At 38.7% G+C, this 12,500-nt stretch overlaps 1 protein-coding gene across 2 annotated transcripts in view; it reads right to left on the bottom strand.

Annotated features, from left to right (window-relative positions):
- LOC127005245 (basement membrane-specific heparan sulfate proteoglycan core protein-like) overlaps positions 1 to 7,966 on the bottom strand; it is a 20,756-nt gene extending 12,790 nt beyond the window's left edge. For both annotated transcript variants that reach the window (XM_050874012.1, XM_050874011.1), the window contains exon 1: positions 6,081 to 7,966. In XM_050874012.1, coding sequence (XP_050729969.1) covers positions 6,081 to 6,126 — 46 coding nt within the window. In that variant the 5' untranslated portion in view covers positions 6,127 to 7,966. The remainder of the gene's footprint in view (positions 1 to 6,080) is intronic.
- Positions 7,967 to 12,500: the final 4,534 nt, after the last annotated feature.

Raw genomic sequence — 12,500 nt, 5'->3', positions numbered from 1 at the left:
AGGCTTGTAAATGATCCTGTTTCTTTCTTTTTTTTTTTTTTTTTGCTGCGGAACTGATCGGTTAAAAAAGATAAAGAAAAAAGAAAGAAAATTAAGAAAGAAGAAAAAAAGAAGAAAAAGCAGAAGAGAAAGGAAGGAAGGAAGAGAGAGAAAGAAAGGAAAATAAAAAAAGAAAATAAGGAACATAAACAAATAAACAAACAAACAAAAATGTAAAAAAAAAAGTTAAAAATCCGAAAAAAAAAAAAAAAATGGAAATAGGAAAGAAGAAAAAAAAGAAAAGGTTGGTGAGTCGGTGAAGCAAATGGGTTTACTCTCTCTCTCTCTTTCGATCACACATTTTTTTGAGAGAGAGAGAGAGAGAGAGAGAGAGAGAGAGAGAGAGAGAGAGAGAGAGAGAGAGAGAGAGAGAGAGAGAGAGAGAGAGAGAGAGAGAGAGAGAGAGAGAGAGAGAGAACAGGTGTGCATCCCTAATTACCTTTTTCCTCCTCTTTCTCTCCTCCTCCTCCTCCTCCTCCTCCTGCTCCTCTGTTTGATTTTTTCTCGTCCTTTCTTCTTTTTCTTCTTTTCTTCACTTTTTTTTTATCGGGAAATTAATTTGAGTCTAGTTTTATCTTTTTTTTTGTTCCTCTTCCAATTTTTGCGAACACAAAGAGGAGGAGGAGGAGGAGGAGGAGGAAGAACAGTCAAATTCTAATTAACGATAGGAGGAAGAGGAAGAGGAGGAGGAGGAGGAGGAGGAGGAGAAAAGATAATAAAAAAAGAATGAAGGAAGTCGAGCGGAAGAAAGAGAATGGGAAAGGGGAGAGAAAATAAATAAAAGGGAGGGAAAGAAAAGAGGAAAGAGAGAAAAATGGGAGAGAGAAAAGGGAGAGAAAAAAATAAAAGGGACAGAAAAGAGGAGAGAGAGAAAAATGGGAGAGAGAAAAAAGGGAGAGAAAAAATAAAAGGGAGAGAAAAGAGGAGAGAGAGAAAAAAGGGAGAGAAAAAATAAAAAAGGAGAGAAAAGAGGAAAGAGAGAAAAATGGGAGAGAAAAAAGGGAGAGAAGAGGGAGAAATAATAGAGAGGAAAAAAGTGAAAAAAAAGGAGGAAAGGAGAAGAAAGGAAGAAAAAGGATGAAAAGGAAAAGTAAATTGATAGAAAATGAAAATAATAAAGAAAATCAAAGAAAATCAGGAAAAAAAAGAAAAAAGAAAGTAGGAAGGGGAGGAAAACTTTTAATTCCTTTCCCTTTCTTTTTCTTTCCTTTTCTTCCTTTCCTTTCCCCTCCTTTCCCTTCCCTTTCCTTTTTTTTTCCTTCTTTTCCATTTCCTTCCCTTCCCTTCCCCTCCTTTCCTTTTCCTTCCCTTTCTTTCTCTTCCTTTCTCTTCCATTCCCTTTCTTTCTCTTCCCATCCCTTCCTTCCCTTCCTTTCTCTTTCCTTTCCTTTCCCTTCCCTTTCACTTCCTTTCCCTTCTCTTCCTTTCCCTTCCATTCCCTTCCTTTCCCTTCACCCCCACCCTTCCTCTCTTCTCCTTCCCTCTCTTTCTCCTCTCCTTTCCTCCTTCCATTCTTCTCTTCTCCTTTCTCTTCCTTCTCCTTCTTACCCTTTTACTCTTCTACTTTCTCTTCATCTCATCACATTTCGTTCACCACTGTCACGTTCTTCTCTTCTCCTTTCTCCTCTCTCTTTCCTCTTTTGCCACCTCATCATGTACCTTCATTCTCTCCTCCTCCTCCTTCTTCCTTTCGCTTCCCCTTCGCTCATAATCTCATGTAAAGAAAATGATCCCTCTATTTCTCTCTCCCTTCCTCCTCCTCCTCCTCCTCCTCCTCCTCCTCCTCCTCCTCCTCTTCCCACCTCTTCCTTCCTCATTACATCCCCATCTTCCTTCCTTCCTTCTTTCTTCTTCTCTATTTATTCTTTATTTATGTGTCTTCACCCTCTCTTGTCTCCTTTTTATTCGTATTTATCTTTCAACTATTCTATTTCCACCGTTTATCACGTTTTTTTTTTATCTCTTCCTTGCTTTCTTATGTTTCCTTTTCCCTTTGTTTTGATTTCCCTGTTATTGCAATTTTTCTTTATTTTCCTTTCTTTGTTTTTTTTCCTGTTTTCCGTTTTTCGTTACTCTTCTTTTTCTCATTGTTTTTCTTTATTTCCTTCCTATGTCCCCTTTTTGGTTTTTTTTTCAATGTTTTTTTTTTTTACTTCGATTTTCTTTTGTTTTCTTTCTTTCGTCTTTTTTATTTACAACTTTTTTTTTTACTTTTTTCTTCATTTTTTGTTTCCTTTTACTCCTTTTTATTTCCTTTTCCTCTATAGTCTTTCTTCGTCTTTTCTATTTCCTCTTTCTCCCATTTCCTTTTCTTCTTTCTTTCTTTGTTTTCCTATTCATGTTTTTCCATTTCTATTTTTCCTCATTTTCTTTATTTTTTCCTATTTTCCATCTTTATTCACTTTCCCTTTTCCCATCCTTTCTTCCTCTATTCCTTCTTTTCCCCTTTTCTTCAATCCTCTTCACTTCCTTTCGTCCTATTTTCTTTCTTCGTCTTTCTTATTCCCTCCTTCTATCTGTCTATCTATCTACCTTTTTTTCCCATTTTTTCCTTCCTTCTTTCTTTCTTGCGTTTCCTTTCTATCTCCTTCATTTTATCAATTTTCTCTCCCTTCCATAATTATTTCGCCCTTATCCCATTCTCTCTTTCCTCTCCCCTATCTTCTTTAATATTGCCTTCTCTCTCTCTCTCGATATAATACATGGCGTTATTTCCTCTACAAAAAAAACACACACACACACAAAAACAAACAGACAAACAAACAAACAGACACACACACAGAGATAAAGCAACCATAAGAAGATATTGGGTTAGAGGAAGGATAAAAAAAGAAAGAAAAGAACAATGAATGGAAGGAAGGAAGGAAGGAAGGAAGAATGGAGGAAAGAAGGAAGGAAGGGAGGTAGGGCGGCAGGGAGGAAGGGAGGGAAGGAAGGAAGGGAGGGAAGAAAAGAAGGAAGGTAGGAAGGAAGGAAGGAAGAAAGGATGGAGGAAAGAAGGAAGGAGGGAGGTAGGGCGGCAGGGAGGAAGGGAGGGAAGGAAAGAAGGAAGGGAGGGAAGGAAAGAAGGAAGGAAGGAAGGAAGGGAGGGAAGGAAAGAAGGAAGGGAGGGAAGGAAAGAAGGGAGGTAAGGAAGGAAGGGAGGTATGGGGGCAGGGAGGAAGGGAGGGAGGGAAGGAAGGAAGGAAGGAAGGAAAACAACATATACAGCAACGCGTGTGTGTGTGTGTGTGTGTGTGTGTGTGTGTGTGTGTGTGTGTGTGTGTGTGTGTGTGCCAAATGGAAAGTAAATCAAAGCGTGGGTAAGTACGAGAAAGAAGAGGAGGAGGAAGAGGAAGAGGAAGAGGAGGAGGAAGAAGAAGAGGAAGAAGATAAAAGAGGAGATAAAAATGGAGACAAGAGATAATTGGATGGAGATAAGCTTGAAGGAAGAGAGAGAGAGAGAGAGAGAGAGAGAGAGAGAGAGAGAGAGAGAGAGAGAGAGAGAGAGAGAGAGAGAGAGAGAGAGAGAGAGAGAGAGAGAGAATAAAGAAAAGGAGAGAGAAAATATATCAAAACCTAAAAATAGATTCACAGAGGAGGAGGAAAAAGGAGGAAAAAAAGAAAGGAAAGGAAAGGAAAAATGAAGAAAGGAATGAAAGGAAAGGAGGAAAAAAAGACAAAAAAAGTTTCCCACGGTTCTCATTGAAGGGTTTTGAAGCGACTCTCTCCCCCTCCTTCCCTTCCCCTCCCTTCATTTCCCTTCTCTTCTCTTCTCTTCCCTTCCTTTCCCTTCCCTTCCCTTCCTTCCCTTTCCTTCCCATCCCTTCCTTTCTCTTCCCTTCTCTTCCTTTCCCTTACTTTCTCTTTCCTTCCCATCCCTTCCCTTCCCTTTCCTTCCCTTCCCTTCCCTTGCCCTTCCCAACACTTTCCTTTCCTTCCCTTCTCTTCCCTTCCCTTCCCTTCTCTTCTTTTCCTTTCCCTTCCCTTCTCTTCCCTTCCCTTTCCCTCCCTTCCCTTCCATCCCCTTCTTTTCCCTTCCCTTCTTTTCACTTTCCTTTCCCTTCCCATCCCTTCTCTTTCTTTCCCCTCCCTTCCCTTCCCAACCCTTCTCTTCACTTTCCCTTCCCTACTCTTTCCTTCCCTTCCCTTCCCCTCCCTTCTCTTCTTTTCCCTTCCCTTCCCTTGCCTTTACCTCCATTCCCTTCCCTTCCCTTCCCTTCCTCTCCTCCTCCTCTTCCCCCTCACCACCCTACCTTCTTTCCTTCTCCCCTCCCCCTCCTCCCCCTCCCCTCTCGCCCACCCCCCAAAAAAAGTTTCCAAGAACCCAAAAATTGAAAAAAAAGAAGGAAATTGAGACGAGTCGAAAATAAGTGGAAAAAAACGAACTTAAAAGGGAGAAATGAGAGAGAGAGAGAGAGAGAGAGAGAGAGAGAGAGAGAGAGAGAGAGAGAGAGAGAGAGAGAGAGAGAGAGAGAGAGAGAGAGAGAGAGAGAGAGAGAGAGAGAGAGAGAGAGAGAGAGAGAGAGAGAGAGTAGAAGGAGGAAGAGGGGAAATAAAAGCGATGCAAGGGAAAATCTGAGTAAAGGAGGAAGAGAGGGAAAGAAAAAAAATAATAATGAGGAAAAAAAAGCAAAAAAAAAAAAAGTAGCGAGCGAAGGATATTGTTTGAGGATGAAAGAGAAAGTGGAGGAGGAGGAGGAGGAGGAGGAGGAGGAGGAAAATAAGAGGAAAGATAATGATTTAAAAGTTAGTTAAGACCTTCGCGTTCTCTTTAATTTTGAGAGAGAGAGAGAGAGAGAGAGAGAGAGAGAGAGAGAGAGATTCATTATCATCACTTTTTAATTCTCTCTCTCTCTCTCCTTTCAAAGTTATTATTATCATCTTTTTTTTATCCTCTTTGTCTTTTTTTATATTTTCTGAAAAAGGAAAAAGAAAAGAAAAAAGAGGAAAGATGAAAACTGGAAAGGAAGAGAAAATGTGAATGAAAGTGAAAGTGAAAAAAGACATTATATATTTTTTTCCTGCTTTTCTTCTTCTTCGTTTTCTTTTTCTTCTTTTTTTTCTTCTTTTATTCTCGTTCTTCTTCTTCTTCTTCCTTTTACTTTTTCTTCATCCTCTTTCTTGTTCTTCTTCTTTTTCTTCTTCCTCTTCTGACTGTTGTTCTTGTTCTTCTTCTTCTTCCCGTTATTATTATTATTATTATTATTATTATTATTATTATTATTATTATTATTATCATTATCATCATCATTCTCCGACAAGCAATTACCGGGTGTACAGAACAAACAATTACTATAACATTTTACAAGCAAATGCCCCTAACTTTTTTTTCCAACCTCATTGTTTTGTTTGACATGTGGAAGAGGAAGGAGTTAATTGGTGGTGGTGGTGGTGGTGGTGTTGGTGGGTGGTGGTGGTGGTGGTGGTGGTGGTGGTGATAGTGGTGGTGGTGGTGGTTTTAAATGGGTCAGTAACTTTGTATACACACACACACACACACACACACACACACACACACACACACACACACGGGGATTACTTACACATGTACACACACATAGCAGATCGCATGTACGCATCAGTGAATGGATTTTCGCACACACACACACACACACACACACACACACACACACACACACACACACACACACACACACAGAGAATATACAAATAAAATACAAATAAAATAAAACAAAAATGGTGAATTAATAAAAAAACACTAGAATTGAAAGCATCATTATAGAGTTTTGTTGATAAGTACAAATAAATAAATAAATAAATAAAGTAAAACTGGAAGGTGAGTTAAAAGCAATGCATAAATTAATCAGTTAAACATACACACATACATACATACATACATACATAGTACCGTACATATGAAAATTTACTGTCATTAACAAGACAAACAAACTGAATAAATCAAACACACACACACACACACACACACACACACACACACACACACACACACACACACTCAATCACAAAATATCATCATTACTACTATCCTCCTCCTCCTCCTCCTCCTCCTCCTCCTCCTCTTCCTCCTCTTCACTTACCGGGCGAAGTCAGGGCAAAAAGGGCAGCGAAGGGAAGAGTCCACATGGTTGAAGAGGAGGAAGAGGAGGAGGAGGAGAAGGAGGTGGAGGAGGAGGAGGAAGAGGAGGAGGAGGAGGAGGAAAGAGAACAAGTGGTGGTGGTGGTGGTTGTAGTAGAGATAATAAAGGAAGAGGAAGAAGAGGAAGAAGAGGAAGAGGAGGAGGAGGAAGAAGAAGAGGAAAGAGGGGGTACTGGTGGTAGTAGTAGTAGTAGTAGTAGTAGTAGTAGTAGTAGTGGTAGTGGTGGTGGTGGTGGTGGTGGTGGTGGTAGTGGCTCTAACTACCACTAACAACCACACTAACTACCACCATTAAGTAGTTGGGTGTTTCTTGGTCAGGTTCCTCTCTTTCTCTTTTTCTCTCTTTTCCTCTTTTCCTCTCTTTCTCTTTTCACTCTTTGGTTACGATTTTCCTTTTCTTTTATTTTTTTCTTATTTTATCCGTTTTCCTTTTCTTTTCTGTCTTTTTCTGTTTTCCTCTTTCTCTTTTCTTCTCGTTCTTTCTTTTTCTCCTTTTTATGATTTCCCCTTTTTTTAATCTTTTCTTTTTCTCCAATTATTTTTCTATATTAAAATTTAAGATCTCCTTTATTCTTTTTAATCTTTTCCACTCTTTTCTCTCTTCCTCCTCCTCTTTTCCTTTATTTCTTTTTCTTTTCAACAATTTCTCTTTAGTCAGATCTTTTCTTTCTCTCTTTTTATACTTTCAACTTTCAAATCTCTTTGTTGTTTCTCTATTTCCTTTCTTTATTTTATTTTCCTCTCTTCCTATTTTCTCTTTTCTCCAATTTCGCTTCTTTCGACCTTCGCTTTCTCTTCTTTTTTGTTCCTATTATCAAATTTTTATCCTTTTTTTCTTTCTTTCTTTTTCTCTACTACAATTTTCCTTTTCCAAGTTTTTTTTCCCTCAACTTTCAAAGCACAGGAACAAACATAAAAAAATTACACACACACACACACACACACACACACACACACACACACACACACACACACACACACACACACACAAACCAACTTTTCTGTATTTTGATTTATTTTTAAACTTTCAATCACTTTTTCAGTCTACCTTGAAATGGAAAAAAAAAAAAATTATTGAAATGCTTTGTGATATATATATTTTTTCCTCTTTTTTTAACTATATTTTTTCCATTATTTACGCTTCTCTTTTCACTTCACTATCTTTATCTTTATTTCCTAACTTTTATCTTTGTCTCAACACACGACACTTAAAATAAGCAAACAAGAAAAAGAAAAACAATAACTCGTGTCTTTAATAACATCCACACTCCTCTCTCCTTGTCAACGAAATATTTCAATCTTCTCTTTCTTTATTTTCTTTCTCTTTTCTTTTTTCTTTCTTTCGTTTAATTTCACCCTGTTTGTCACTTTCTGTCTTTCTCTCTTTCTATCTATTCCCTTATCTTTCTCTTTCTTTCTTTCTTTCACATTTTCTTTCTTAATTCCTTTCTTTACCTTTCCTTCTGTCCTTGTTACTTCTTTCTTTTTTTGTTTCTTTCTTCCTTTTCTTCTTTATATATCTTTCTTTCTCTCTTTTCTCCTTCCTTCCTTTCTTTCTTTCTTTCTTTCTACACTTTTATCTCTTCTTCTTCTTCTTCTTCTTTACTGATATTTCTACTTATTAATATTTTCACCTATTTCATCTTCCTCTTCTTTCTTCAAACACAACAGACAAACAGACAGACAGACAGGCAGACAGAGAGACAGACGGACCGCAAGCGACTGTCAGTGTGGGAGCGAGCGAGTCTTATGGGAGCGGATGAAGAGGAAGAAGAGGAGGAGCAGCGGCGTGTGTCCTCCCTCCACGGTATCTGATCCTTTACTGAGTGCTCGCTAGGATGGAAGGTGGGTTTTGTGTATGTGTGTGTGTGTGTGTGTGTGTGTGTGTGTGAGAGAGAGAGAGAGAGAGAGAGAGAGAGAGAGAGAGAGAGAGAGAGAGAGAGAGAGAGAGAGAGAGAGAGAGAGAGAGAGAGAGAGAGAGAGAGAGAGAGAGAGAGAGAGAGAGAGAGAGAGAGAGAGTGCCGCAAACGATACACAATATTCTAAAAAAAAAAGAAAACAATAAAGACTAAAAGACGAAAATGAAAAATAAAAGAAGACGAAAAAAATCAATAAAAAAGGAAAAAAAATACAGAATAGAAAAAGTAAAAAGTAAAATAATAAAGAAAATAATGATAAATAAAAAAACGAGAAGCCAGTAAGAAAAAAAGAAAATGCAAAGAAAACGGGAATCGCAAACTTACTTTTCTTTCTCTTTTTAGACGAAAAGGAAAACAAAAAAAACAAAAAAAATGGGAAAACTAAAGAAAAATAAACAAGTGAATAAATGATGAAAAAAAGACATTACGAAATAAATAAAATAAATAAATAAAATAAATAAATAGAATAATAAAATAAAATAATAGAATAAATAAAATAAACAAATAAAATAAATTAAACAAATAAAATAAATAAAATAAACAAAACAAAATAAAATAAAATAAAATAAATAAAATAAAATAAATAAAAAATAGATAAAATAATAAAATTAAATAAAATAAAATAAATAAATAAAATAATGAAAAAAATAGAATAAATAAATAAAATAAATCAAATAAATAAATTAAACTTGACAAAACAAAAAAAAGCTAATATAGAAGAAAAAAAAACAAATAAAACATGAAAAAAAAACGAAAAAAAAAGACAAAACGAGAAAAATAAACAAACAAAACAAGAAATGAAACGTCAGGCAAAGATTAGACAAGGTGAGTGCGTGCGTGTGTGCGTGCGTGCGTGCGTGAATTGCGTTCCTTCCCTTCTTTACAGCGTTCACTCGAGACACAAAAAAAGGAAGAATAAAAAAAAGGGGAAGAAAAGAAGGAAATGGAGGAGAAGAAGGAGGAGGAGGAGGAGGAGGAGGAGGAGGAGGAGGAGGAGGAGGAAGAGATGTGTGTGTGTGTGTGTGTGTGTGTGTGTGTGTGTGTGTGTGTGTGTTTATATAGGTGTACTGTTGAAATAAGGAGGAGAAACAGGAAGAGGAAGACGAGGAGGAAGAGGAAGAGGAAGAGGAAGAGGAGGAGGAGGAAAAGGAAGAGGAGGAGGAGGAGGAGGAGGAGGGAAAATGTACCACCACCACTACTACTACAGCTTCTCTCTCTCTCTCTCTCTCTCTCTCTCTCTCTCTCTCTCTCTCTCTCTAAAAGCCTAGTCTTGACGGTTAAGCTTGTTTCAAATTTTCTCTCTCAAGCTTGTGTTTCCGTGTGATAACGAGAGAGAGAGAGAGAGAGAGAGAGAGAGAGAGAGAGAGAGAGGGAAGGAGTTGGAAGGAAATACATTACCGAGTTGTTTCCTCTCTCTCTCTCTCTCTCTCTCTCCCCTCCCCACTCCCATCACCCCCCACCCCGCCCGTATATAGTGATAGAAAACGGGGTGTGGGAGGTCATTTTCAGGGGCTGCTATTCTAGACATAAATAAACCTTTCTATTGTGTACTGAGAAGAAGAAGAAGAGGAAGAAGAAGAAGACAATGGGAGAACAGATGTAGATGCCAATAGTCCAGAGAGGAGTGATATCTACGGCAGAAGAGGAGGAGGAGGAGGAGGAGGAGGAGGAGGAGGAGGAGGAGGAAGAGGAGGAGGAGGAGAAGATTAGAGAAAGAAGCATCGAATTTAAGAGAGATAGACTGAGAGAAGCCGACATAGAGAATGATAAAGGGAAGAAGAAGAAGAAGAAGAAGTAGAAGAAGAAGAAGAAGAAGAAGAAGAAGAAGAAGAAGAAGAAGAAGGTTTAAAGGAGGAAGGCAGTATTGAAAGAGAGAATGAGAGAAAAAGAAAAAGAAAGGAGAAAGAGGGAAAAAAAGGAAGAAAGTAGAGAAAGGAGAAAGTGAGAGAAAGAGAAAGAGAATGAGGAATAAAAGAAAAATAAGATAAAAATAGGAGATGGAGGAAGAAGAAGGAAAAAAGAAAAAGGAGAGAAAAGATAAACAAGAATAATATGGGAGAGAAAAATAAGAGGAGATCTCGAGAGAGGTAAGAGAAGAAAGAGGAGGAGGAGGAAGAGGCAGAGGAAGAGGAGGAGAAGAATTGGAAATAAAAGAGGAGGAGGAGGGAGAAGAAAAACGATAAAGGAAGGAAAATAGAGAGAATATGATGATTGAGAGAGAGAGAGAGAGAGAGAGAGAGAGAGAGAGAGAGAGAGAGATGAAAGAAATAAACTGCAGCACCTCCTCTCTCTCTCTCTCTCTCTCTCTCTCTCTTTAAGTTTACCCTGTGGTCTCCTTTATCCCGTTTTCTATAAAGGCTCAAAGAAAATGGGAGATGCAAAGAGGTCAATCTGAAAGGCTCCTCCTCCTCCTCCTCCTCCTCTTCCTCCTCCGTTCAGGGTCAAGGAAGAAATGGAGGGAAAAACTGGGTAACGAGAGGAGGGAAAAGATGGAGGAGGAGGAGGAGGAGGAGGAGGAGGAGGAAGATTGAAGACAGAAGAATGGAGGTTGAGAGAGATGGATTGCGAAGGGAAGACTGAGAGAAGAAGAAAAGAAAGATGGAGGAGGAGGAGGAGGAGGAGGAGGAGGAGGTGGAGGAAGAAGAAGAATTAAGAGGAGGAGGAGGAAGATAAATAGAAACAGTATTAAGGGAAATTGTTTGAGGTGAAAGCGATCAGGAGGAGGAGGAAGAAGAAGAGGAGGAGGAGGAGGAGGAGGAGGAGGAGGAGGAGGAAGAGGATAAGCCCTATTGTTATTGTTATTATTTTCTTCCTCTTCTTCTTCTTCTTCTATTTTCTCTTCTATTAAATTTTCCACCTTTCCTTCCTCTTCTTCTTTTTCCTCCTCCTCCTCCTCCTCCTCCTCCTCAATTTATCTTAATATTTCCTCTCTTTTTTACTTTATCTCCCTTCCTTCCTCCTCCTCCTCCTCCACCTTTTAAACCACTTGTATGTTCTTTAGTGCGTCTCTCTCTCTCTCTCTCTCTCTTCTTCTCACCTTTATCATTATAATATTTTCTTCCTCCTCCTCCTCCTCCTCCTCCTCCTCCTCCTCCTCCTCCTCCTCCTCCATTATTCCTATTCTTCATCATCATTTTTCTTTCATCTCCTTCCTTCATTCCAGTACATCATTATTTCCTTCTTTCTTTGTTATGTACTTTAATAACGATACTAATAAGGTTAATTAGATTCTACTAATAGAATTTGGGGTGTAGCAGGTCTCTCTCTCTCTCTCTCTCAGGTTAATTGGGTGGGTAGTCTTGTCCCTTTCTCTCTCACACCTGTTTTTTTTTTTATGCTAATGAGATGTGGTACTATTGTTGTTGTTGTTGTTTTTGTTGTTGTTTTCATTTTATTGTTTTATTTCAACGTTAACTCCCCCCCCGCCCACCCCCCTGGACTTGGCGTCGTAGGGTGGGCGAGGCGACGCAGCCCCCGACGTATGCCCCCATGGATTGACTGATTGATTGCTTATGTTGTCTAAAAACTATTGCGGTAAATATTTCTGTATTGGGATTTTTTTTTTTTGCGTTTTTTTCACTTTTTGTAATTCTTCCACAACGTTAACCAATAGCCCATAAAGATACCTATTAATTAGTTTCCTACCTGTTAGTCTAATTACTCTACCTCTATGTACCTGTCTATCCAATTACCCTTTTTGCCTAATTGGGGAAGCAGAACGGTCTTTTAAAAACATATTCCTGAACCTACCTGTCAATTAACCTTCTGCCTGTCGGTCAATCTTTTTTAATTGTCGAACTCACAACTCGTCTACCTGTCTATATATCTACCTACCTGTCTAATTATCTACCTGGTTTCTCTGCCTCTCTACCTGTCAATCATATACTCATCTACCTGTCTATATATCTACCTGGTTTCTCTGCCTCTCTACCTATCAATCTTATACTCATCTACCTGTCTCTATATCTATCTACCTGTCTAATTATCTACCTGGTTGATCTGCCTGTCTACTTATTAATCTTATACTCATCTACCTGTCTATATATCTACCTGGTTAATCTGCCTCTCTACCTATCAATCTTATACTCATCTACCTGTCTATATATCTACCTGGTTAATCTGCCTCTCTACCTATCAATCTTATACTCATCTACCTGTCTATATATCTATCTACCTGTCTAATTATCTACCTGTTTTTTCTATGTCTCCCCCTATCAATCTAATATCCATCTACCTATCAATCTTGTGTCTCTCTCTACCTCTCTTTCTCTCCCTCCCTCCCTTCACCGTCCTCTACCTGGGCCAATAATATTACAGGTGACTTTCAGGTGAGCGTCGGGACCAATTAGTAATTCATTCTGCCCTCACATGTAAACACCCTCCCCCCCCTTCCCCCTCCTTCCCCCCCTCCCAAGCTCACCTGTCCTCCCTGCTACCTTTCC

The sequence above is a fragment of the Eriocheir sinensis genome, chromosome 29 (assembly GCF_024679095.1).
Source record: "Eriocheir sinensis breed Jianghai 21 chromosome 29, ASM2467909v1, whole genome shotgun sequence".
NCBI lineage: Eukaryota > Metazoa > Arthropoda > Malacostraca > Decapoda > Varunidae > Eriocheir > Eriocheir sinensis.
Note: the sequence above shows the minus strand (reverse complement) of the source record. Positions and strands in the feature narration are given on the sequence as shown.